Below are 27936 nucleotides of genomic sequence, written 5' to 3' on the forward strand. Positions count from 1 at the left end.
CCTCACACAAATTCCTGGTGAAATGGGTGACACTCCATTGATTCATGTAATATCAGTTCTAAATTTAGCCATGGATGAGAACTGAAATAAAGAACATAAACCTTTATGGAGCAGGAAAATCTACCTTTCAAGTCCAAAAAGACTTATGAAGAATTATTCCTAAGCTGAGCTTACCACTTGCTGGTAATTTTTTCACCGTCTCAAATCCCATATCAGAAGAATTTCAGGCTGTGACAGACACATATAGACATAGAAACAGATATAAATATAGATTAGCACATTTTAAATTATCAGTCATTATTATTCAGAAACTGTTATCACTGTCACGCACACGGGACATGGTTCTGAAGAATGGGAACATTATTTTATTGAGTTAGAGAGATGGGGAACAGGCATAAAGAATACAGGTAATGAACATATTTGAAATAGCAATATAAACATAAACAGAAAAATGTTCAAGTCAAAGTCACATGAAAAATTAGACTAATCTTCAGATGCATTCTAGACTTGTATGTACAGCATTTTTATGGTAAAAGTAGAAATACAAACTCCAGAGATACAGCACATCTCAAGAATACAAAATAAATAAAGACGAACGCCAATAAAAGAAAGAGAACAAACACTTAAATCTTCCAGAATTATGAGAAAGTTTGATATGTAAGAAGCAGGGGATAAGATGCCCAATCTACGACAAGAACTCAATTTATTTCCAAGCAAAAGCTCAAAGAATAAAGTCTTGTGCCTGGGAGTGAGCCCTAAAGCATTTAAACTTTTCTCACTCCTGTTGTGAAGCTGAACTATTCTTCTATGAGAGAAACCTTGGAGCAGACCAGTGTTTCAGCAATCCCAGTGAAGGAATCCAATTCTGGGGATGATGGGGACATCACAGTTATTTATCCAGAAGGAAGTTTTTCAGCAGCTTCTAACCCAAGATGACTTGAGAACAAGGAATAGGCTGGTTTGGTTTCAGACTCTGCAGCAGTGTCTTCCTAATGGTCAGTGTCTGCAGGAGGAAGGCAATCAGGACAGTGTCATGCAAAAAGCTGCATTAATTAAGGAGGAAAAACCATTAGGCTCTACACTGGACACAAAATTATGGCTTAGAACAAAGTGGAAGGTGTCCTTTCCCATGGTGGGGGGTTGGAACTAGAGGATCTTTAAGGCCCTTTTCCACCCAGGCCATTCTATAATTCTCTGATTCTCTGAAAGATTCACCATTATTTTACTTCCCTTTCAAGAGTGTTACAATTAATTGAGTGACACTGAGCACCATCAACAGTTTTCCTGCTGGAAGTTTCTCCCTCATCAATTTGTTTGCATAACCAAATATCCTAGAGACAAAAAAAAAAAAAACCCAGCCCTGTTTCCACTCCCACAATCCTTGCAAATTAGATTTTTATGGTAGATTTTTCCTCTCCAGAAAAATAGGTCAGTTCTCCTGCAGTAATGCACACAATCTGAGGCCCATGTTTCTGCTTGGAATGAGCACACATGGAATGCAAGTGCCCCTTGAAGCTGGGCATCTGCACATGCCACCCTCTCCTTTAACTGGTCAAGTCACTATTTGCAGATTTCCCCTGCCTTCAGAGCTGAAGCAAGGCCTAAATACTTAAGCCTTTTTCTACTTCCAATCTCCCTCTCTGAAAATATGGACCATAAATATCCTGTCCCAGGAGATTAGTCCTGGAACCTTATTGGGCTTAAAGTTACATTTGAACAATGTCCTAATAAAAACAAATAGTAAATAAAGTGTGTTCCAAGGACATCAAATCATGATTACAATGACTTCCATTTTTGTAGAACTTCCAAAATAAGTCTTTCTTTCTTTATGCATTGGAAAATAAAAAGGACTTGGTATGCAGGAATAAGTTAAATAGATGGAAATATAAAAGTAAAAAATAACAGGAGATTGCTTAAGAATATTTAAAGCCAGAAAAGTTATTCCCAAGTAGCTTCCCAGGCAGCTTCTGTAAGACAAAATAGAAAAGAAAGAAGCAGAAACAAAGGGATTTTTCAGCTCAGTGGGATGAAAGAAGTTGGTTTCAATGGGGTCTGAAAGGGAGCAAAGAGTACTGTGGCCAGAACTGCATACCAGAACCACATGATTTTACACATACACACACTCCCCTTAAATCCATCATAATTGAACAGTGCCTTCTTTCAGTGTGTGTGCAAACGCTTCACTTCATAAAGCAGCCCTGAAAGGGCAAAGAGGAGAGAGACCCCTACAAATATTGGTCATTCACCCTGTGGGTCCTGCAGCATGGGGACCACACAGCCACATCCCTGCCTGTCTCAGAAGGCTGTTCCCCAGTTTTGGTAAAGTTTTACAGTCTTGAAAGGGAACTTAAGCCCAAAGGTGACGTACATGAAAAAAAAAAAGAAACAACAACAACAACAACAAAAGCAGCAAAATTAAATCCTTTGGAAAGGTTTTGAAGTGAATCTGTGTGAAATGAAATAAACAGTTCTCCCCACTCTGAAATACCAAAGGCAGTTTCTGTCAGAAGAGCTCCCCACATGTTAATCTGCAGTGAAGTCTCAGTGCCAGAGTTGGCACCCTTTGAAGTTAAAGGAAAAGCTCCTCCTGCCTTTATGGTGCCCAGATTCCTGGCTGGATTGAAAAATATCAGAGTAAGAGGTTTCCTAGGCTCCCAAGAGCTCTCTGAAGATCACTGTGCAGTGATTAGAGGAAATGTCAAGGGGACTGGGTCAGAAACCTCACAGTGTCTGAGCTGGAAATGCTCCCTAGAAGGGATCCTGATTTGGTCGTCAATGATCTTGGAACCAGGCTTATCAAATCTGATGGCAGATTTCAGTAGAAAAAGAGAGATTCACATCTCAAAATAAAATACTTGGTTCTTTCTTTTTTTAAATTTTATTTTACCAATTCCACTTTTCTTCCTTTTTCCCCCCTACTGATTTATGTTAGCTAGAATCAAACTTGAGTATTATGTGGGTTTTTCATGATATTTTCATACTTTTCTCCTTTCTTTTCTCCTTTTGAAGGAAGAAGGAGAGGGAAAAAAAGGTTGGAAAATGAAATGGACTTCAGTCATTTAAATTTTGAATAAATAATTTTTTTTCAGATGATGTCAAACTAACTGAAATTGACATTTAATTAACTGAAACTTACATTTCCACGTAAACATGAAAAATATGAATGTAGTGTTTTCACGCTCTTTGATTACGTATTTTCTACAGCAGGAATGTCGTGATTAAGAATTTTCAGCCAACTTGAGGGCATGAGTATTAGGAGTCCCTGCAATCTGGCATCCTGAGCCATAATCTTTCTGAGTAGCACAGAGGGATCTGTTTTGAGCAGCAGAGCATCTACACTACAGCAGAGTGCTGCCTGTAATACAAGTGAGGATAACACAGGGCGGAGATTAATATGCTGCATCACAGTGGGCTCTGTTATTTTTATCCTGCTGTTTCCTTCACTCACCATCTCATGACTCACACCCTCCCCACACTGGAATTTCTGCCTCAGTCTCGTGGCTCACTGGTGTCTTAGGGAAGCCGTGGAGAGCTGTCTGGAGAACATCACTCCTGCTTGAGCTCCAGGTCACTCTGGAAAACACAGAGAGGCAGCAGAATTTACTGGTTTATCAAACACCTCCTCTGGCTGTTGCAAAATGTCTTCAGCACTTGTAAGGGTTGCAGTTCTTCCTTGTTTTTACAGCCTTCGTGACATGTCTGGATGCAAGTCCCAGTTCCAGACAATCTCATGGATAGCTGGCACTGCACCAGCCTTTAGTAAAAGTACAGGGCTCAACCTGTGAGGGGGGAAAGGGCTCTTGAGAGACAGGTGAATATAATTCGAGATGAGTAAAAGAGCTGCTCCTTACATGTTTCTTGGTTATCACCTCAGGGATATGGTCCTCAATGCCACACTAGCAGGGTTGATGCTTCCTGAGGCCAAAACACAATTCCCTGATGTGGAAGGCCAGGTCACAGGAGGAATTGGATGTTAAAATCCTTACTAGCTGCACATATAACTATGGTGATCCCAAATGCAGAATATCAAAACCCCAGTACAGTCTCCTGCTGTAGAATCCTGCACTCGCACTTCCCAGGGGGTTCAGTTCCCCAAGTGCCTGGACTCTGGCTTCTCTTTAAATCCAGAAGTAACACGGAGTTTGCCAATTAGGAACCTAAGTTCTACTTCCTCCCAGAAATGAGGCTGATCAGAGGAATCATAATTATTTTCTCTTACCTCCTCATGGAGTGGTAACAGCCTCTGCTCAAGAATCCAAATTCCCTCCTTTCCCTCTATTTGAACTTCCATCTCCATCTTCCTGAGGGCATTTCCAAACCAGTCAGAAGCCAAGAGCATAGCAGGTTAGCTCTTTATGTGAACAAGCAGATATTCTCTAGGCTAGAGGGGGTACTTCAAGCAGCAACTGGACACCATATCACTCTTCAAAAAAAATATTCATACTATAAAATAACAGATAAATCTCACTCTATGTGTTTCCTCCTCTTTTGCCCTGCCACTTTCAAAAAATGAACTTTATTGAAAGGTGCCAAAGGAGCCTTGTGCACAGAATATTTACCAAAAAAAAAGGCATTTATCTGGGAAAAGGGGAATAAAATCCTAACTCAGCTGTGGGAATTCTACTCAGTAGCAAGATTCCCCTCACACAGGTACTGAAGCAATGGGCTCTCCAGTACCTTTGAGTGTATCTAGCCAAAGTAATGCCCTTTTTTGCTGAGAAGGTAGGTAGGTGTCAGCCTGGTTCTAGAGTCAGTTTAGCAGAAGGATCACTTGTGTTATTCCAACTTTCCCAGGAAAAGGTAGCAAAGAATGTCAAAGAGCCCTTTCTCACAAGCTTTTAACTCCCCTGGCCTCCTGCTTTTTCTTTTTGCTCCCATCTGGCTCTCCAGGTAACAGTGGAAAACATAAAGCATGTTTTATTGCTGAGGATGTTTTGTTCTCCAGATTTGTCCTGGGGCAAACTTCCTACCCCCTCACATCAACTCAAGTCCTTCACATGGACGGTTGATGATGACTCAGAACAGTCAATGAGCCTTTTGTTGGTGACACAGCCTCATTCAGCAGAGACTTTGTTGCTCAGAACCCAAACACCAGCTCAAGGCACCCATCACATGCTCTGCCCTCTCCTCTTGTCCCTCCCCAGCATAACTGGCTGCCCGGAGGGGGACAGATGAGCATGATGGAGCAGGAAGGCTGACCGCTTGCACACCCACATCACATCCAAATGCCAGGTCTCCCCCGAATCCAAAGGACAGAAGCTTCCCTCAGTCCACCCTCAGTCTAGAAATGTGACCTCAACACAACAGTCATGCCCTTCCTCTCAGACAATTCTTCCAGCTGGAGGATGATCAATGTGAGAGCCCCAGGAGAGGCTGAGGAGGATGTGATTACTGACCTGAAATGAAGCCTGTGCACACTGCAGGAGAAGCTTCCACTAAAATCTCTTCCACTGGAACACTGGAATCAGCACCTCAGGATAACAAATGCTGCTGCAGTTTGAAAGATGATTACCAAAAAAAAAAAAAAAGCTAAAGGGAATTGGAGCAGCCAGAGAAAATCTTGTTAATGCAGCAGTGTCCTGCTGTGAGCTTTCTGTTTAACAGAGAGGCTCCTTGGCATTAAAGTTTTTGCTGTCAAACACCTGTCAGCAGTCCTTCAGAGTAAGGTGCTGCAATCTCCTCTCCTGAACCTGTCTTTGTCTGCAGCTGTTCTAAGCGGACTCTATGAATCCAGAGGAACCCTTTCCATATCTTACTTCTCAGCTCTGTCTTATCACCTGAGATGCACAGAAGGTCAGGAAAGGACATAAAAATATCTCAAAGAGGATGTCAAGAGGACGGTGCCAGGCTCTCTTCAGTGGTGCTCAATGACAGGACAGGGAGCAGTGGCCATAAACTAAACACAAGCTCCATCTCAGCACAAGGAAGAAATTCTTTCCACCGAGGGTGGCAGAGCACTGGAACAGCTGCCCAGGAAGGGCCTGGAGTTCTCCCTCTGGAGACATTCCCAACCTGCCTGGATGTGTTCCTGTGTCACCTGCTCTGGGCGACCCTGCCTGGGGAGGGGGGTTGGACTGGATGAGCTCCTGAGGTCCCTTCCAGCCCTAAGGATTGTGTGAAAGCCATCACTCTGAACAGTCAGGAAATGACTTGCAAAGAGCAGCTTTTCATTCACATGGAGCTGGTCTCTGCACTTCCTCCCAGTCTTTTCCAAACACAGGGAAAAGAATATGCAGGGACACTTTAGTCAAATGGAATAGAGCAAAGCAAGGGACTTTCTCCATTAACTGTTTTTTTCTGGAGGATGTTAGGTGCTTGGAAGATACATTTTTTGTGGAAACATTTCTGATTCAATCCCGAGTTCTCTGCCAAAGGTTTCCTCAATCATATGGGAGATGAACTGTTTGGCACCTCTCACAGATGGTAACCTGCAGTTCCTACAAGCTAGAGCAGAGTGGTTCATTTTAAACAAGATTTTTAATATTCCAGGAAAAAAAAATAAAACCAGGGTGATTTCCTTCTAATGATTCAGAAGAAGGAGCTGCAATCCAGAGGGTAAACTAACTACTAAAATGAATATAATCACTATGATTTCCAGATAGCAATGATCAAAATTGCCTCACATCTATACACTGCATTCCTGGAACTCAATCTTCATGACAAATGAATGCCTACCATTGGATAAAAATGTCATCTGGCACTGAAAACAACAAAGAAGGATGGTAGTTTCTTGCTCAGAGCATCACTGAAAAGCACTTAAAATTACTGATGTAAGATTAAAGCCTTAAAAATAAAACCACATCATTAGAGAGCAGGAATTTTGCCTTGAACACAACGTGTCGCCAGTTTCAAGACAAGTATAGTTGTATATTTGGAACAAGAATCAATGGGAAAGGAATCTGAAAAACCCAAATATCACTACCTGATATTTTCTCATAAGAAACGTGTGAGATATTCTCCATCTCACAAAGAGTTTCTGTCCTAAGAGGAAAGGTTCACAGTTTGCTTTTTCAAGAAACTACAAATTTTGTACTTTCTAGTATTAACTGATTTATGCAAATTTTATATTTATCTTGTCCATAAATTAATGAGTTGCCAATCTTGCTGTATTTTAAGTCAGATCAGCACCAGATGGAGAGCAGACTTGCTTAATAAGAGGTTTTATCAAAAGAGTAATTAAGCAAATATACATCTGAAATGCACTGTCAACACTGACAAGTCTAACAAACTTTCCTAAGGAACTACCTGATTCTGTGGTGGTTGGATTCAGTTTTAAGTTCTTGGCAGAGATCAGTATCCTACACTTGAACCGTGCTATCCAAAATGTCTAAACTGAGTCCTGAGCCCAGTTCTGACCCCCGTGAAAAAGAAAAAATGAGAGACCACCAACCAAGTGTCTTCTACGGTGTCAGGACTGGGACTTACTGGTTTTGAGTAAGATATTGGCAAATACCTAAAGTGCACCCTTTCGCTGCCATGGCAAGGCCTAGATTAACTCCTTCACCTCCAGCTTAATTAGACCAGCCTTGGTATGTTCAGCAGTATCAGAGTAATCTTTCTGTGGCATTGCCTTTCCTCTTTTCCTGTTCCCACACAGGCTGCGTGAGCACAGACTTTTGCTCTGTGAACTGGGAATGTAGACCAGGAGCACCTTCCCATCAGAAAAACATAGGCTTTATTGAAACAACAGCAACTCCCCTCATGAAATGCAGCATCGGGTCAGGTTTGCCTATGACAAAGGCAAATTTAGGCTGGCACAAGGCAGTGTTGAGTCTGACAGTGTGTGACTTCCACAGGTGCTGCTAGAGCTTGTAGGAGGTGTTGCTGTGACTCATGGAGGCTGGCAGAACTAACAGGGCTGCATGGTGAGACAGCCCTGTTAATGACTCTGGTGGCTGTAGGAAGAGCCAGGCCATTCACAAACTGAAAAGGGACAAAAGATTTTTCAGGAAAGTGCCTGGGAGCAGCCACAGCTTCTCTGGGCAACTGTGCCACAGCCTCACCATCCTCACAGGCAACAATTTCTTCCTAACAGCCAATCTAAACCTGCTCTCTGTCAGTGTGAAGCCATTTTCCCTTGTTCTGACACTACATTTGTAAAAAATTTCTCTCCATCTTTGTCCCTTCAGGTACTGGAAGGGATTTGTTCCTGTGAAGCCTGCAACTGCTTCAAGAAAGGCTGAATGTCCCCTCTCAGTGACACACCTGGTGTAACCATGGTAGAAGACCAGGCAAGGCTCCCTGCTGCTTGTGTTCCACTGAATATTTTAATTTTCTTTGGAAAGATAGAAATGAGACAGAGTAGTCTACCAATGATCAATTCATTTACAGTAGTTAGGATAAAAGGAATGTTGAGATTCTTCAGAGAAAGAGGAAAAAGCTGGGTGAACATGCAGCAAAATTGGCAGTTAAATTTGCAGCTGCATAACATGCACGAAAAAAATCCTCACATGTATCACAGAGATCTAAGTTTTTGTCTGAGTTCTGAAAAAACACATTCTGGGTATTTATAGTGATGCTGGTTAAAAAGAAGCCAGCCCAAATTTAAATCTGAATCAGGCTAAAACTTAACCAACAGTGAATATTCAAGAGACCTGGCTGCCACCACTTAGAATTTAGAGTCAGTGCTCTAAATTCCACCTATGAGAGACCACCAGTGAAGAGTTTCACTACCTGCAACGTGAAGGCTTGAGTTCACTACACAGGGTGCAGTCACAGCTGTAATGGTGACAGGATGCATGAGAAAAAGAGAGTACAAGTGAAAATATCATCTGTACAGTAATCTGTGGATCAGCCCATTTTAGGATCCAGCTTTAGGTGCTGGAGCTTAAAGCTGGCTAAGAAGCCTTACAGGAGATGTGTGAATGATCCACAGCAGAAAATTTAAAAGCAGGAAAAGGAATTACTTTCTAACAAAAGATGTTAGAGACACAGGTAATCAGAGAAGCCAAAAACTGAACTGGATTCCAAAGGGCCAGGACACTGAAGGAAATATCCAGACTATAAATTACGAAAAATAAAAACATGGAATAGATTGCTATTTCAGCTATCTTTTCAAATGATAAGCACTAATCTGGTATGCTGTGAATCTACAAAAGGTCTTTACATATCAGTTCAGCACTTGCAACCCCCCAGGTAAGTGTCCTTAAGGAAAGTACAAATGTGCTGTTTGCCTAGAGTTGTTTCCACCTTCTCCAGCCCCATTTTTCCCAGTTTAAGCATTATGGACTGGCAGTGATACCCAGCCTTATATAAGAGACCACAGAAACAGACTGATTCATAATTTAGGCTCCAAGCTGACAGGGGGAATAACTGCCTCATCAAAAGTGATTTTTGCCACCAGTTCAAAACAGGGCTTGGACAAACCCCTGCTCCATCCAACCAGCAGTGGGAAAGTTTACCAAAATCAGCACCAGTGCTATTTCATCCTCTCTCTGTCTGCTAAAGCCAGTTGCAAAACATCCATTCAATTCTACAGCAGATTAGGTCTTCAGAGTCGAAACACAATTTGAATCAAGTAAGGGTGGAGTGGGCATCTCTCTGGCCCAAATTCCAGTCACAGAATCATAGAATGGTTTCAGTTGGTAAAGATCATCCAGTTCCAACCCCCTGCCATGGGCAGGGACTCCTTCCACTAGCCCAGGTTGCTCCAAACCCCATCCTGCCTGGCCTTGAACACTTCTAGGGATGGGGCAGCCACAGTTTCTTCTCTGGGAAACCTGTGCCAGGGCCTCACCATCTTCACAGGGAAGAATTTCTTCCCGATATCCAATCTAAACCTGCTCTCTGTCAGTGTGAAGCCATTCCCCCTTGTCCTGTCACTCCAGGCCCCTGTCAATACTCTCTCTCCATCTTTCCTGTGGGCTCCCTTCAGGTCCTGGAAGGCCACAATGATGTCACCCCAAAGCCTTCTCTTCTCCAGGCTGAACAACCCCAATTTTCTCAGCTTTTTTGTATGGATATTTATCATCTCCATCCTGGATTGATCTCAGGGGTTAGTGCTCTGCAGCTAAGAATGGTAAAGGTTTTTTCATCCCTTCTAGGATTAAGTTATTCTTCATTCAATGCCTATGAAATTTGGTAACAGCTATGAAACAAGTGGTGTTGAGCAGCACAGGTCACTCTCAATGCTACCTGTACTTCACCATAGGTGATACCGATGGCCCTCAACACTCACAGGTGGTAAAAGGAATGCAGCACATCAAAAAATGTTGCTCAGCACCTTGTTGAAGTGTTCCCTTGTGTGGACAACAAATTATGGAGATGGCATGTCTGTTTGCAATGACTTCAGTATCCTCCCTGACTTCTGAGATTACTTTTAAAAATGGAGACTGTCTACCAAGGAAAAAGCCATGTTTGCCCTGGTTAGTCCCTGCACAGCCATTCTTCTTTAAAATAATAGAGATTAAATTTGTTTTGGTATTCCAAAGTGGACTAAGTTACACATAAGTCAGGCCTACCCTTATTCCACATGTGATTATCCACAAAGGTGTGTGCAACATTTTGAGTCATTGTAATTAAGAACTATATTTTTCTGATTCCCATTCAGATCACGCTTCCCAAGTGTTCCCATGTAGGTGAAGCCTTACAGATTTAGAAAAAAAAAAACTCTCCAATCTCCGGTCATTCTCTAGAGAAGACAAATTGCTGTAAATTCTTGCCTGTAAAATCTGAAGGGCCACAGTAACGTCCCTTTTACATTCACTGCATTTTCCACAAACAAATGTAGCAGGAGCAAAATAGGTCAAAATTCTGCAACAGGAACTACAAGATGATTTTCAGAACATACATGTGTTGCGGCGAAGCCCCAGATACACTTCTGTTCCCAAATTTGATTTATCATGTAGTTATAACAAAAGGTGAGGCTCAGTTATGGTGGATCTTGCCTTTTCTTTTTTCTATTTTCTTTTTTTTTTTCATTTTCTGTTTTTTTTTTCATTTTCTTTCTTTTTTTTTTTTTTTTTCTGTAAGATATGCTTTTGTAAGACATTTCTTGCTTTTAGCCTGTGTTCTTATAGCATTATTTTGAAAAGCCACTGGGCAGATGGTCCCCAAATGTGAGTTCATAACTTGTAGGTAGCTTTTGGGGAAGCTTTTTGAAATCCCCTCATGCAAAATGATTTCACAAACTGCCTGCATGCCATTCTTTAGCTATTTGAACAGACTATTTCAAAATGGTCAAGATAAAAATGGCAGATTACATTCTATTTGTTTTGCAGCAGGCGGCTACACTTATTTCACCATGGTAAAAGAACATAAAGGGAAAATAAAGCACATACATGGCTTTCGCTGAAGATTTGTCTAGATGTGTAAGCCATGGCAGACTTCAAGGTGAGGATGTTTGGGCCTTTGCCTCTCTTCTGCAGCAGCTCCTACCTTTCAAAATCAGGTTGCTTTTTGAGAGAGGCTGAGTGTTCAACACAGGCTGAGTGTTCAACAGTCATGACTCAGACTGCACAGCATTGTAAGAATAATGTAAACATCGGATTTCAAGCAGGATGCTCTTCTTCTTCCCCACTGATTTGGTACAGATACCATGTGCTTTGCATGGCATAAAGTCAGAAGTGTTGATTTTTTCTGGTCTAGTGAACACATCACTGGTTTTGAACAGATTTCACCAGAAATGTCCATCACTGACCAAATTCTGCAGCCTTTCTTAACAATGGCAGCATATCAAATGCCTTCTGATCCTCACCCAGATTTGCCTGTGTGTGAACCAATCAAGGATGACTGCCCCTCTCTCCAGGGTGATTCATAGCTTTAGAAAATAGAACAAAAAAATAGATTATTTTCAGTTGGAAAGGCCCAACTGTCTGAGCACTCCTCTCCCAGTGTATATTGCCCAGCATTCCCCTGTTCCAGGCGCAGAATCCAGCACTTGTTGTTAAATTTCACCCCATGGCTCACAGACCAAATTTCCAACCTCTCAAGGCCTTCTGGCCCTGTAGAAAGTCAATAGCACCTCCCAGTTTGGTGGCACCAGCAAATTTCTCATGGTGCATTCAAATGCTGCATCCAGGTCACTGATAAATAACTGAACAGGACTGGCCCTAGACTTGAGCCCTGAAGAAACAAGGCCCAAGGTACAAAAAGCCATCAGCTCCGAGCCCCAAGCTGATACTTAAAGCAATTGGTGTTTTCCCTCAAGCACAGCAAACCCTCCCATCTTAAGGGACCAGGAAGTGACACTTCCTTCAGGGGCCAAAGTTTTGAAGACAAAGGACAGCTCTGAGATGAACCTTCCTTTCAGAAGTCACACATAGCTAATAGATATGCACCTATATTTTCTTTTTAAAACACCCACCTGCTTCACTGCTCACAGAGAGCAAATACATGAGTGCTACGAGCCACATTTTATATGGCATCACTGGAAGGGTCTAATCCAGAAACTCCATGATGGGCACAGCCTAAAAATGTAAACAAAGATCCATTCTTATGAACTCTTCACTCGTAAAGCCTCCCCTCTCTTCCTCCTGCCCCTCCAAGCTTACCACTGCAGTGCAGTGCAGCAGAAAAGAGATTCAAGCACAAGGTTTTCTTTCCTCAACATAGGAAGGGAGGAAGTGGCGGAAGGAAGGAAGTGGCGGAAGGAAGGAAGGAAGTGGCGGAAGGAAGGAAGGAAGTGGCGGAAGGAAGGAAGTGGCGGAAGGAAGGAAGTGGCGGAAGGAAGGAAGTGGCGGAAGGAAGGAAGGAAGTGGCGGAAGGAAGGAAGGAAGGAAGGAAGGAAGGAAGGAAGGAAGGAAGGAAGGAAGGAAGGAAGGAAGGAAGGAAGGAAGGAAGGAAGGAAGGAAGGAAGGAAGGAAGGAAGGAAGGAAGGAAGGAAGGAAGGAAGGAAGGAAGGAAGTGGCGGAAGGAAGTGGCGGAAGGAAGGAAGTGGCGGAAGGAAGGAAGTGGCGGAAGGAAGGAAGTGGCGGAAGGAAGGAAGGAAGGAAGGAAGGAAGGAAGGAAGGAAGGAAGGAAGGAAGGAAGGAAGGAAGGAAGGAAGGAAGGAAGGAAGGAAGGAAGGAAGGAAGGAAGGAAGGAAGGAAGGAAGGAAGGAAGGAAGGAAGGAAGGAAGGAAGGAAGGAAGGAAGGAAGGAAGGAAGGAAGGAAGGAAGGAAGTGGCGGAAGGAAGGAAGGAAGTGGCGGAAGGAAGTGGCGGAAGGAAGTGGCGGAAGGAAGGAAGGAAGTGGCGGAAGGAAGGAAGTGGCGGAAGGAAGGAAGTGGCGGAAGGAAGGAAGTGGCGGAAGGAAGGAAGGAAGGAAGGAAGTGGCGGAAGGAAGGAAGGAAGGAAGGAAGTGGCGGAAGGAAGGAAGGAAGTGGCGGAAGGAAGGAAGGAAGGAAGGAAGGAAGGAAGGAAGGAAGGAAGGAAGGAAGGAAGGAAGGAAGGAAGGAAGGAAGGAAGGAAGGAAGGAAGGAAGGAAGGAAGGAAGGAAGGAAGGAAGGAAGGAAGGAAGGAAGGAAGGAAGGAAGGAAGGAAGGAAGGAAGGAAGGAAGGAAGGAAGGAAGGAAGGAAGGAAGGAAGGAAGGAAGGAAGGAAGGAAGGAAGGAAGGAAGGAAGGAAGGAAGGAAGGAAGGAAGGAAGGAAGGAAGGAAGGAAGGAAGGAAGGAAGGAAGGAAGGAAGGAACTCTGCCTCAAGATACAAGGCACCGTTTGCCTTATTTCTAAGCACAATTCTGCTTCTTGCTGTTACCCTGTGAATCCCATCTAATCGGCATTTGTAGCACTTTGCAGAAGTCTGTGACCATACCACAGTATCTCCTGTGTTGACAGAGAAACAGTTTAGGACAGTCATGCCACAGCTTTTTCCTAAGAAAAGCAGCTTTAATTCCAGTCTTTCTTTCCCCAAGCAGTCAGCTACCTTTTCAAAAGCTGTAAAAAGAAGAAATCTTCTTCAAGGCCAGTGTCCTTCTGTCAAAGCTGGTTGCAAATGGCTAACAAGTCCAACTGGCTATTGATGAACAAAATAGTGACTAAAAACCCACCAAACCCTTCTCCACACCAAATCCAGCTCAGTCCACTGCTGTCTGCAGAGCTGATATAAACTTATTTCTGCAGTGTTCCACAGACCCAACTGTGTGTGAGAATAGCTGTACCTAAATTTCCTGCTAAGGCCAGCACTAAGCCACGGCGTCCCTGTGCGGGGAACCGTCCCCAGCATGAGCCAAGCCTGGGAGCCCTGCCGGGGCCAGAACACGTACTCCATGGTACATACTGGCATCACCAACAACCCAGCTGAAGGGTGCCTTCAACTCCTGCATCCAGGTGGTTGATAAATATGTTGAAGACGACTGTTCAATAAGGAGCACCAGGCACAGCTCTATCCACTGAGCCTGGAGTATGGAAATTAGCAGGGAGATGATGATGAGACAGAGCCTGCTGAGCCTGCAGAAGAGAGACAGGGATGTGTCCTGGGGTGACTTTATGCTGCTCACATCCCCATTTGTCTGTTTAGCCCAAAAATGTGTTTTGCACCTTTTAGACTGGTTCTGAGAGCAAAGCGGGGAGAGAAGAAGTGCAGTTTGTTTTCAGGAACTGCACTTGCTCCCCTGCATCCTTCTCCTGGATTGTGTTGTCTGCAGCACAGACAGATAGCAGGAAAGAGCTCTCCTTTGCTCTTAGTTAGTGTTTAGCTAGCTGAGGCAGAGAAGTTCCCTGGACTGTGGGTTTTCTTTTCCTTGGAACTGTTTAAACCTGCTCTGGACTGAAAACCCAGAAGAGCACTGGCAGCTCACATCTGTGGCCCATGGGGCCAGGCTGGGCCATGGCATTTCCAGCACCGGAGAGACTGATAAGAGACTGAGTGAGCTGACCTACAGCCTACCAAGGCAACTGTCTGAGTTTGTCATCTTTTCAGGTTGGCAAGACTTTTATTGTTTAATATTGTTCAATTTTTTGTGCTGGTGAATGCTTTGCTTGTTAAATAAACAGGGTTCTTCCACTTTTCTCCAAGGAAATCTCTTCCTGAACTGGTTGGACAAGGGGCTGCTTGAATTTGCTTTCTAGAGGAACCCCTTTGGACATTTCCTACCAAATCTGCCCTATACCAGGACAGGATGGGAAAAGGACGGTGTGCACAAAAGCACCCTGCCACTGTCCTTGGGATGGCTGATGTGCCCACCAAGCTGGAAGAGAGCTGTGCTGGCTCTCTGGAGCACACAGCCAGGGCCGGCTCAGCACATTCTGATCCTGCCAGGCAGCAGAGCAGGCTCAGCACAGAGCTGCTCCCTGAGCACTGGCCTCAGTGGAGAGCAGCAGCTCCGGGCTCCCACCAAGACCCAGAGCCAGCAGCTCAGCGGGGGCTGCCTGCAGCCCTGGCTGGAGATGGAGCTGTCTGTCTGCAGCGAGCTGATGCTGCACCCTCAGTGCCTGCCGTGCGCTGCCGTAACCCCTGTGCCACCCGCTGCTAGCTCAGTGTGAGCCTGCCACCTGCCAACAAGGCATTTGCTCTGATGACGCAGCAAACACCAGCCCCCCACAAAGCCTATAAAATTGCTGACATTCGCAGCACCATGAATCAGCTGCACTCATCCTCCAAATTCCACCAGCTCACCGGGAATTAGAAAGCTGCAGGTTTGGCTCACAGCAAACCAGCCCAGCTCTAAGCTGTCTTATCCCAGTCATGTCAGTACCAAACTAGAAGGAGCAGCCACAGGTCAGGCAGATTTGTCTGCACCACTTCACAGCTCAACTCTGGAAAATCCATTTTTTGCTAGGAACCTCTCTGGTCATTGTACCTCCCTCTGGGAAAGATGCTAACTGGCTGTTTGTCATCTGATCAGAAAGCGGAATTGAATATTGCCTGGCTCAGTCACATTTCTCCCCTCTCTTTAAATTGAGAAGGCATGTCTGGCACACACCTGAGCAAGACACTTTATGAGCAAGGCTTCTTTTCAGTACAGGTACCTGGCTCATGGTTCATCTCCAACAGAGACTAAGACTTTACAAAATCAGCCATTGGCAGCACTCCCAGGATATTTTTCCATTTGCACATATTTCTAAAAATGTCAGCTCCAGTCTAATCATTCTCATCTGGGGAGTGTGACATCAGATGTACATTAGCCCGGGAAAAAATTACCCAAAATGCAAGCCCCTTCTAAAAAGGAAAACAAATTCCAAATATGTCATACTGGCTCCTCCTCTGGGCTCTCTGCACACGAGAGGAGGAAATTTTACAGTGTGATTTTACAGCCATGATGATTCAATTAGAAAATCAGACAAGGGAATGGGGATGGATTTTACAGGGATGAGAAGTGGATGATATGTGATATTCCTGTTCAGGCCTGACTTCCTGTTTATTTGGGTTTGCTACCCAACAGCAGACAAAAAAAGTCTCAAGCAGGACCTTAAGAGCCACGTGCAGTCCTGGAATGAAATCCAGACTGCTAAACAACACTGCATCTGGCTGTGGGAGAGCTTCCCTAGGGAGAAAGCATTTTGGCTTGAGCATTTTGTTCCAGTCATCAGTCTCTGATTATTTTCTCTTCCAAATTTGGACCCTTCACACTCCTCCCCAGCATCACCTGCCTTGCCTGAGGGACGAGTGCAGCCAGGACGTCATGCTGCCATTTGGCCATGCTGAGGCCAGGCAAGAAGTGATACTGTTCCCACACCGTGCCCACAGCAGGGTGGAATGCCGTCGGCATTCCCTCACTGCTAAGAGAGACCTCTGTTTAATTTGGGCTGTCAGGAGTCAAGGAAAACAAAGGATGTGACTGCAGAGCTCAAGTCTATCTGAGCAGGATTCCTGGAATGGAATCCAGTTGCCTTCAGTAGCACTAATCTGCAGCTACAGAGTGAACAGAGTGCAGGGTGTGTTTCTGAGATATTTTAAATATAAGTTTCCATGAATGCTGCAAAAATGGTTTCACAAATGCTGTCCTTCTGGGAAATAATTAGAAAGTCCTCCTCTCTTTATGGGCTCTGATGATGATTGCATCTGCTCACCTCCAGGATGTGTTTGGCATCCGAATTACACTTTTGCTTTCTTGCAAATTTTCATGTTTTCTACATATTCATTTTCACTATGTGTCCTTTCTCTAAATATTAACACATAAATACAATAAACAGAGTTTTCAGTCTTACTTGATGAAACAGACCTCAAGGAGTGACTCCCTGGCACAAAACGTTCCATCACTTTTTCCCAGATGGTGTACCTCAGCATTCCAACCTCCATATTCTGTTGGTCTTTTCTGTATCACACCCACACTAAACCATGTGCCCACACATCTGCTGAAGGAAAAATCCCATCAATAGGTTCATTTGTCCTTAGTGGTCCCTTCAGAGCGATTTACTTCTCACCCTCTTAGGGTGGTTGACAGCATTGACATCTTAAACTATTGTAGTTAGAGCTGTCAAGACCCATGAATACAGGAAAGATTTTAAATGGAAGTTTACTTCTACTTTAGCAGAAGGAAGTAGGAACTTTGCTTTTTCTTCTCCCTCTGACTGAATTTAACTCATGTTTCATTGTCTAGGGACCAGTGGCATATAGGCTCACCTTGAAGCCACAGAAGAATTCTAGTGCTGGCCCACTTTCTGCCTGTGCCGGTGTGCTGGGTGGTTTCTTCAGCACTAGAATGCAGAGTGTCCCCACCCTTTTTGTTTGTTTGTTTTTGTTATTGTTTTTGTTCTTTTTCTTTTTTTTTTTTAATTTCTAGTCATTTTGTGGTGCATCCTGCTGGACAGCAAGACCAGGGGATATGCATGGCCATCAGGGCCTCAACTGGAATGCTAAGCAGAGTTAGGAGATGCAGTGACTGAAACACAAGATAGAGCCTACACTATGGCCAGGCAAACAGGAAAATCAGCCAAAAACCAAAGCAACAGTATCCCATTCCTACTGTCAGATCCACTTGTGCTCCTCTATGTGCATCTGGAAGAGTGTGGTGATTTTTAGTTAAAGTTGCATATAGATGAGTGCAGGTGGAAGCAGAATCAGATGAGAACAGATTTTGGCAGGAATAACTGTTCTCAGTGAATAGAGACTGATTATTGTGTAAGAATGTGCCAATAGGGGAAAATGTGTAAAGCTTTTAAGATACCCCAAAAATTACCTGAGGGCAAGAGGCATCAAAGCAGGGCTGTATTTACACCTGCCACCTCCAGAGTTTGAGGGAATGTTCCCAAGCAATTAATCACAATCAACTACACTTCAAGGCTCCTGGTCACGCTGGTAAGTCTGTACACAAGCACTCTCTTGGGTAGTGCTTGGGTACAGACTTATACTTCCTAGGCACGATGTGGGCATGAGCAGAGGCCAGAAAGGGAGCCCAGCAGGCTGAGTGCCGAACACCTTGTTTCAGAGCAAGCCTCTGGCAGCAGGAGCTCAGACTGTCTCCTGCCAGATGGCCTCAGTGCCAGGGAATGGTCCTGGGCACATTTTGTTTTCTAATATAGATGCAGCCAGGATGTCTATGAGAATTTGTATCTCCCCCTCAGTGGAATATCCAGCTTCCTTTTTAAGAACAGAGCTACTCTGTTTTCCACTAGCAAGAAGCAGTGCAAATGCTATTTTGAAATACCCAGTGTTTCCAAGCTTTCCAGAGAGACTTCTCTCTTGTGCTCCGGAATTCTGCACTCCTCAGACTCTGTTCCATTTGTATCACTGAGATGGAGATACTCTGGGAGACAAGTGGGAATCTGACCCAAATTTTGTTGGTTACTGGAACTTACTCTGCCAGGCCTGCAGGAAGATGCCAGTGCCTGCCTTAGATCCACACTTCAGCACATTCTCCTGAAGGCAGGTACCTGTAACGTTTCAATGAACTGGGCAGACTTTTAAAACATGACCCTGAGAGATACTGTGCAGGTAATTTGCCTAGTGGCTGAAATCGATCCCCCAGAGACAACTGTGGGAGCCACCATCCCTTTCTCAGTCAAATGTTTGTATATCTCAGTTGCAGATTCCTGCTCTTCCTTTTGCTTTCTCTGTGGCTCAAGGAACGCTCTCTCCTTCAGAACACAGAGGCTAAGCTTGAGCTAGAGGGCATTCCTTCCCAGAACAAGCTTTGTAACCCTCCAGACTCCCTGCTTCTTTGCAGCATTCCCTTGCATAATAAAAAAACATGTATTTTCACAATAGCCTTCCTTTTAACAGTCCCCTTGTGTAGCACTGCCTTGAAAATTACTGTGTTTTCTGAACTGAGAAACTCATACAATTTGCTCTGCAAATTCCTGTTAGATGAATTGCATTCAATCACACCCCATTCGATTTTCAAATAATTTTAAACAAGACAGAAAAAAGAATTATAAGTTTATGTTGCTTAAATAATTCAAATAATTTTTCACCTTTCCAATCACAGGCATTTCTACCTATACTTAAGCAGGGAGGAGGAAGAATTTTTAAATGTGTTGAACCTGCTTGAGAGAATTAGGTATGGTATAATGTAACCAATCTCTACTAACTGAAGAGAGCAAAGCAAGCCCTGGTATGGATTTTGTGATATTTTGTAGGGGGATTACTGTGTGCTAGGACACCATCACTGGAGTGAAATCATGCAAAGGAAGAAATTTTACCTGCTCCTTGTACATACCACACCCTCAGACCAGTGTAGTCCATTTAAATCCCATCTTTTCCTCCAGCATCTTCATGGAAACATCAACCCTGACATGAGTATTTATTATGCAGCTGTACTGTCATGAGAAGAGCTGCAAGGTTCCATTGCATTCCTTGCCCACAGGAGTGAGGAAACCACCATTCCTGGCCAGGGTTGGACATGAGATTTGAGAGAAGAGACCTTATATTTCAACATTTATGTCCAAACTAGCTTTATCAGAAGACTGGAGAAGGTCAGTCAACCACTGTCTTGAGAGGGAAATTATTACCTGTTTTCATCCAAGGTGATTCTCCAGCAACATTCTTTCCAATGTCAATTTTAAGACAACCACAGCTGTTTTCCAGAATATTGCAAATTACAATCTCCAAGGCGCACCACAATTGAAGCACAGAAATAAGATATATATCTTTCTTTTTTCTCTTCTTCCTGTCAATCAAGTGTTAAAACTGATTTATTTGGAAATATCCCCCTAATGACTGTGAATTATTTATATAGAAGATAACTTGCAGATGACTTTTGGTAAATTTTAAATTCTATCTGGAAAATTATTAATTCTGCAGTAACCATAAAGACTGTGAGCTAGGAAGCCCAACCTCTAATGAAAACACTTTGTTGCCTTCTAGGAAGGACAGTAATTTTACTATTAGATCAGGTAATTTCTGGGGCATCCACAGCTTCTCTGGGCAACCTGTGCCGGGGCCTCACCACCCTCATAGGAAAAAAATTCTGCCTAATATCCAATCTAAACCTACTTTCTGTCTGCTTGAAGCCTTCTTTTTCTTTAAATAAGTTCATACTTCTCTTCAAAACTTGTAATTCCAATTAATTCCTTATCAGCTTTATTTTTTTCCTATTCCAATTAACATAAAAGTTTTTATTTCACATTATTTAAATGGCTACTATAACCACATTTTTCACAATATTTCATCATACAAATATTAGGTATATGCTCGTCAATGGGTCCACAGAGTTACTGGAGAAATTCTGTGTAATGAGCTGACACACTGATGTCAGGTGGAATGACTGAAGTCCACTGTAGGGTGCCAGCACCCTGAGGTCCCAAATTTAGGCCAGAGAAACAGAACTTTACCAAAGTGAGCAGAAGAACTAGGGACCAGTTAATGCATACAGAAAGTAAGAAAAAAAACCCCCAAAACCAAAAAACAAACAAAACAAGCAAACTACAAACAAAGCAACAAAACCCAAACATTACAGAATCTCTGAAAAGACTAAATGGCACAATCTAAAAAAATATTTAGTGGTGCTGTATATAGCAAAAGTCATGGCAGAATGATTTTGGAACAATGATTTTAATTGGTCGTAGGTTAGATTATTATAAAGACCTTTTCTATTTCATTTTTTGGACATTTGTAGCTATGGAGTGAGGCTGGTAGTCATTCAGTGACATGGCTAAAGCTGAACCAAAGGCAGGCAGATGCTGTTAGAGCTTCATCTCCCCATTTCCCTGCTGCCCCTCTCTCCTGCAGGGGAGTCAGCCTCATTATTCCTGAGCCTTCCCCGACGCCCTGTCTGCCACACCATTCCGATCCCACCGTTGGCCAAGTGGCAAGGCCAAAGTCTTGATGAGGTGTTTAAAGCCCTCCTTCTGTCATTCCCTAAATATGGCAGCAACCACCCTGAGGCACCTGCCAAATTCCACTCCTGTTCATGGCATTTTGCCATGGACAGATCATGGATCAGATCATGGACAGACATGGATCAGATGTCATCGAGGCAGCTCAGTGGCACTGTCACATGCCACTAAATGCTCTCCTCATTTGACCTCAGCACCAGCTTCTCTAACACTGACCAGGAAGAAGAATTTCTTCACAGAAAAGGTTGTCAGGCATTGGAACGAGCTGCACAGGGAGGTAGTGGAGCCACCATACTCAAAGGTATTCAAGAAGCAACTGGACATGGCACTCAGTGCTCTGGTTCAGTTGACAAAGTAGTGATCTGTGACAGGTCGGACTTACTGACCTTTGAGGTCTTTTCCAACCTCAGTGATTCTGGGATAGGTTCAGAAGAGCCAGACTTTTTGTGCACACAAGTGTCTCCCTCTGAGAGTGCTCTGACATGTGCCTTGCTCCCTAACCTCCTCCCTAAGGAGGTGAAGGGCAGTGCCTGAAGAATGTCTCAGCATCACTTCCACCAGACCAGCAGTGTCTGCAGCTGGAGAGGCCAGGGAACAGCCAGCAGGAGTGCCATGTTCTCCTTACAGAGCCCAAATTAAAAGAGCACACAAAAGAGGGATTTATTTGTGCTGCTCAGAGCAGCATAAAGTCCCCTCTGTGTTCAGTGACCCCACCAGATGGATCATGGTGCACAACTGCTGGCATCCAGTCCTTGCCTGCAGAGCCACCCGGAGTCATGCAAGAGATCACAGGGGGAATCTCTCTTCCCCAAGATCCACATTTGAGACCTCTCAGTCCAGCGAAACCCACTCCTATTTGTGCCTCTCTGAGCCCTGTCCCCCTTTGAAAGGCTTGGTCTTCCCCTCCCCAGCCTTTTCTTTACCCTGCCTGTACACAGAGCATGGTGCAATTGTTCACAGAGCTCCAGGAGATGAATGGTGTTATATAACTGCTTGGTACTGTTTTATCATTTCTTAGGATGATGGAAAAGTAAAAGGGAAATTCGGACTCCCCTTGGGGTCAGGCTAAGCAAATTAAACTTACAATACTGGTGACCCAAATGAACATTCACTTCAGCACTCCCAAGGATGCATTTTAGTGCACAGTGTCCCACATGAGAGGACAAGCCATTAATAACTACAGCATGTGTGGGGTGAGGGAGCTATTCTGTTGCAGCTCCTAGTCAAAAGAGTTTACAAAAAAGCGTTGGTTTGTTGTTTGGCTGGGTTTGTTTGGGGTTTAGATGTCTGCCATGATTTGCTATTCATTAAGTTCTGATATCTTGATGCCTTTGATATGGCAAAGAGGTCTGATTCAGCTTGCTGTTCATTGCAGGTGAGCTAACATAAAATCAATAGTGTTTAGGTTGTATTTCCTTCTTGTGATGGGCCTGGAAGAGAAAACTCTCTTCCTGTCTCACATTTTCAGGAGCCTTCTTGGAGGGATTAATTTCTCTCTTACACTCATACTCTTCTGCAGCACAAATCTGCATCGGCACATTAAGTGACTGTAACATGTACCCACATATTTACCCCAAAATCCAAGGGAATCCATGGCTTCAAGTTTCAGCTCTGTTTACAACTTATCTTTAACCATCAGAGAATCAAAGAATACCTGGAGCTGGAAGGGACCCACAAGGAATATCGAAGTCCAACTCAGGATCTCAAACCTCAAAATAATAAAAATCTGCGCATCTAAAACACCTGATGAAAATTGTGTTGGTTTAAGCATGTGTCTGTGCTAAATGCTCTGTTGAACTGGGTTCAGACCATGTTCCTGGTCACATTACTCAGTGCTTGGCAGCAGTACCTGTCATTAGAAAGCAAATCCTTTACTGCCCTATAAGCCAATAGAAATAATGTATTTATTTCTAAAGGTGTCAATACCAAATTTGCCTGAACTATGCTTAACATGTTAGAAACCCAAGCCAGGCAAATATTTTTAACCGTACTTTGAGAATGATTTGTTTTCTCTCTATTGGAAAGTTCTGTTGTTTGTTATGGAAAAACACAGCATATTCAAACAGAAGGCTGAATTTAATTTCCTATCAGATGAGTGAGCTCAGGCAGCTCCAGGAAGAGAAGGCAGCACTTGAACTTGTACTTCCATGAGGAGAAAACCAGTTCAGTGAAAGCAACAAAAAGACACATGGTGGGAAGAAGAAAAGTAAAAAAGGAGGGAGAAAACCAGGCCTTCCCTTTGTGTCACCAAGATCAGCTTGACCCTTGCCCCATAGCCCTGATCTACTTTCACCTTTATCAGCTTGCTGCACTTCGGAGATGTAATCCAGATCCCTAAAATCCTTACACAGGATTCCAAACAAGTGGCTGTGTGGACACAGTGCCCCTGCTCTGAGGAGCCAACAGCCCAATCCAACAAAACACACAGTTGGAAGACCAAACTCTGGTGGTCAGGCAAGTGAGGATAGTAGTTTCAGAAAGACCACCTCAAAACTTTATCCTGAAAGACTCACTGCAGTTGTTTGGTGCTTATTCAGGCACGTAAGATGGATGTGATCACTAAGAACAAAGCACTTGTCTGAGCAAAAAGCCTTACTCTAAGTCCATCAGTGACCTAGGTCTCAGCACATGCAGCAGAGTTACACCACTTTGTTTCATCTGAGATTCAGCCTCACCAAAGAGCTGATTCTTCATTTCCCTCTGGTGCAACAACTCCTACCAAGGCAAACTGGAGATCTCCCCGAGTCTGGAGCACAGCTGTACTGGATGCTTTTCCTGTCAGTCTTGTTTTAGACAGCTCCTCAGAACGTTACAGCCTCATTCCACATCTAACTAAACAAGCAAACCAACCAAGAAACCAACATCTAAAATTCTAAAATTAATGTGAAAGATGCTGTTCTCTATTATGAGATTCAAATTCTTTCCCCTCAGCCCTGGGTTTTGGGCTGAGCACTCTGTTAATGAAAAGTATGACTTGCTTGGCAGTTATTTTACTGACTAGGAGAGAAAAAAACATCATGCATTTGGGCATTATCATTAAACAGCACGGTCAGGGACAGGAAAGCAGCATTTGTGTCTGGGGGAGAGAATGTCAGAGTGCTGCTCTGCAAAGCTGATCCCAATTTATCTCAGGACATAGATGAGGTACTTGAATAAATTATAATCCCAACTGAGCACTTATTTATATTAGAAAATTTGATAGAAACAAACCTTGAGCGATGCTGACAATCAAGCCTTCTCTTCTCTGCTACTCTTGGTGTGCCACAGGATGCGGGAAAGGCATGGAACATCCTTCAGCAATACAACAGAAGCTGGAGGGCGAAACAGAGATGTCCTTTGCAAGAGAAATGGTAAGAAAGCTCTTTGAGCTAAAGGAGCAACTTTTTGTCGGTCTTCAGAGTTAGCTGTGATCCTGATGAAGGCAAGGTGTCACTCGTCTCTCAACAATACTTCAACTGTAAAATCCACAGCACTGAGAAGGTTTTGTTTGGAAATACAAGAAACCAGGGGTGTGTTTTGATGAAAAGATGGTGCTTTTCATCTGTGTCCAAGAGAAAAGCCACACAATGGTTGTTGAAGCAGCACAGCACGCCACGTTTGACTCCTGAAGTGCCATCCACTCCCAGTCTGAGAGAACTAAAACCAGAGAACTGTGTACACAAATGGTGTGTGCAAACATAAAGGTGACTGATACACAAGCTCAAGGAATCTGGAGTGTACAATGAAAACAGTTCTGCAGATATTACACTCAATATTCTACTTTCTTATTGTGCCTATCCACTCCCTTGTGTTTTTGATCTGTTGTGCACTTGAAAATCTGTTCAGATCACTTTAGATTTGTTGTGCACTAGATTTAAACCAGTAACAGCAGAACAGTGTATTTTTTTTTCTTTAGGTCTCAACAATACAACAAAGATACAAAACTGTAAAACCACAAAAAAAAAAAAAAGGAAAAGCTGCACGTACTTTTTTGAGTGGGGCCTGTAAGCACATGACTGAATGACTTAGAAATTCTGAAACAGGAAGGTAACTAATAAAATTATTTATGAAGAGGTATATCTGCAATATTTAATAATTTAAGGATCACAAGAAACTAACATATCAATGACAACAGAAGTTTTCTGCTCTAGGGTTCAAAGCACCAAGTTCACTTCACATACAAGATAACCAGATCTGTGCTGATCACTAGTGCAAAACTCAGAAAGTGCTGATTTGCTAATTTTCCTAGTGCTTTAATGATATCATATTTCACAGGAATAAGAAATCTCCTTTCAACCATAAATACAGTCATACAGATACAAAATATAATTGAATAATTTCAGTTTGAAACTATAATACAAAACCCCTCAACCTCCTCCCTTCCATCCCCAATCCATTCATTCTCTACACACACATCCCCCCAGTTCTTTACACTAAACTCGGAGGAACTGAATTGGTTACAAATTACCCATTCGAAACCAATGACCATTTGCTAAAATAAGTTTCTACAAATTAGATTTTTCACTGTCATAATTTACCAGCTCCTGCATTATGGAGTGTAGCTTAGTCTATTTTAAAAATAGGTGACCCTTTGTGTCATGGAAAAAGAACACAAAAACATGTATTCCTGTAGGACTGCTCAGGACAGCAATCAATTTATAAAATACAGCCTGACTTAAAAAACTAATTGGTACTAAAAGAGTAATTATAGTAGCAAGTTTCTGACACCAGAAAATCCTTCTGCCCCTCTGAACTCTAACTGTCTCCTCTCCTCACAGGTCTGTTTCCCTACTGGTGTCCAGACAGAGAGCATAGAGGGATTTTCTGAGATCTACATTACTTTTTGCTTTGATATTTGCTTTTTCTAAGGAGCTGGTGCCATTGTTGAACTCCTCACTGTTTTCCAAGTGCACAACAGATTTGTTCAGAGAGTTTTTACTGGGTCTTCTCTTCTCTTCTCCCCCCGCAGTGCTACCCTGAGCACTACTGTGTTCATCTTTGAGGATAGCCTGCTCTTCGTGGTCAGTCTCTCGGTGGTAGAAGTAGTTGAAGTTGGACACAATGACAGGGACAGGGAGGGCAATGGTGAGCACACCAGCGATGGCACACAAGGAGCCCACAATCTTGCCCCCTACAGTGACAGGTCTCATGTCCCCATAGCCCACAGTAGTCATGGTTACCACAGCCCACCAGAAAGCATCAGGGATGCTGGAGAAATGAGACTCGGGGTCATCAGCCTCAGCAAAGTAGACAGCGCTGGAGAAGAGGATCACCCCGATGAAGAGGAAGAAGATGAGGAGGCCCAGCTCCCTCATGCTGGCTTTCAAAGTCTGTCCCAAGATCTGCAGCCCCTTGGAGTGCCTGGAGAGCTTGAAGATCCTGAAGACTCTGACCAGGCGGATGACTCTCAGGATGGCCAGAGACATGGCTTGCTGCTGGCCCCCACCCCCATTGCTACTGCCAGTCCCGGGCTGCTGCTGCTCGTGGGCCAGCTCGGTGCCCAGGGTGATGAAGTAGGGGATGATGGCCACGATGTCAATGATGTTCATGATGTTGCGGGAGAACTCAGGCTTGCTGGGGCAGGCAAAGAAGCGCACGAGGAGCTCAAAGGTGAACCAGATCACACAGGTGGTCTCGATGATGAAGAAAGGGTCAGCCAGGCTACTGGGTGGTTGCATGGGTGGGGAGTCCCCGGGCGTGCCATTCAAACCTCCACCTTGTGGGGGCAGAGGTACGGGCATCTCCCTCTCGTCCCTGAACTCGGGCAGGGTCTCCAGGCAGAAGGTGATGATGGAGATGAGGATGACCAGCACAGAGACGATGGCGATGGCCCGGGCTGAGCTGGAGCTCTCGGGGTACTCAAAGATGAGCCAGACCTGGCGCTGGAACTCATTGCGGGGCAGGGGCTTCTCCTCCTCTTTGATGAAGCCCTCGTCCTCCCGGAAGCGCTCCATGGCCTCCTCACCCAGCTGGTAGAAGCGGATCTCGTCGGCGAAGACGTCGATGGAGACATTGACGGGCCGGCGGAGCTTGCCCCCGGATTGGTAGAAGTAGAGGATGCCGTCGAAGCTGGGCCGGTTGCGGTCGAAGAAGTACTCGTTCCGGAGCGGGTCGAAGTAGCGAATGCGCTTGTCGGGGTCCCCCAGCAGCGTGTCGGGGAACTGGTTGAGGGTGCCCAGCTGCGTCTCGAATCGCAGCCCCGAGATGTTGATCAGCACCCGCTGGTGGTGCATGGCGCCCGGGTTGGCCGCCGCCGCCTCCTCCTCCTCGTCGCCCGCCGCAGCCATGGCCATGCCCCGGCGGTGTCCCCCTTCCTCGGACGGCCCCATGTCCGCGGCGGGGCGCGGGGCGCGGGGCGGCGGCCGCGGCGGCGGCGTGAGGGCCGCGCGGAGCTCCGCCGGCCGCTCGTCGGGGCCGCCCGCGCCGCCGCCGCCTCCTGCGCGGGGACCCGGCGGGGGCCGCTCCCACTCCTCGTCCCCCGCGGGCGGCGGCGGCGGCGGCGGCGGGGCGTTCTCCTTGCCGTCGCTCAGCTGCGGCGAGCCGGCGAGGTGCAGCAAGTTGCCCCGCCAGCGCGCCCGGCCGCCTGCGGCCGTGGCATCGTCGCCGCCCGCGATGGCCGTGGTGCCGCCGTTCTCCAAAGTCACCAGCGCGATCTCCATGGGCAGCAGCAGCAGCAGCAGCTGCGGCGGCGGCGGGAGGCAGGCGCGTCTGAGGCGTCGGGCATGCTGCGCTCGCCGCCCCGGTGCCGCTGCCGCCGCCGCCGCCGGCCACCTCCGGGCGGCCGCACTGCCCTGCCTTGCCCTGCCCTGCCCTGCCCTGGCCTG

The 27936-nt window shown here is 44.8% G+C and overlaps 1 protein-coding gene across 2 annotated transcripts; it reads right to left on the minus strand.

Annotated features, from left to right (window-relative positions):
* Positions 1-226: 226 nt before the first annotated feature.
* Positions 227-27771, minus strand: LOC115910659 (potassium voltage-gated channel subfamily A member 5-like). 2 transcript variants are annotated; one of them, XM_030960944.1, is made up of 3 exons: positions 24344-27771; positions 3449-3573; positions 227-1003 (listed from the first exon to the last, which is right to left on the minus strand). In XM_030960944.1, exon 1 carries the CDS (start codon positions 27769-27771, stop codon positions 25885-25887), a length of 1887 nt encoding a protein of 628 aa, XP_030816804.1. In that variant the 3' UTR covers positions 227-1003; positions 3449-3573; positions 24344-25884. The 2 variants fall into 2 exon arrangements, with proteins under 2 accessions (XP_030816804.1, XP_030816805.1); XM_030960945.1 differs by lacking the exons at positions 227-1003; positions 3449-3573 and having other exon boundaries at positions 24451-24467; positions 25100-27771.
* Positions 27772-27936: the final 165 nt, after the last annotated feature.

Source organism: Camarhynchus parvulus, chromosome 1A (assembly GCF_901933205.1).
Source record: "Camarhynchus parvulus chromosome 1A, STF_HiC, whole genome shotgun sequence".
NCBI lineage: Eukaryota > Metazoa > Chordata > Aves > Passeriformes > Thraupidae > Camarhynchus > Camarhynchus parvulus.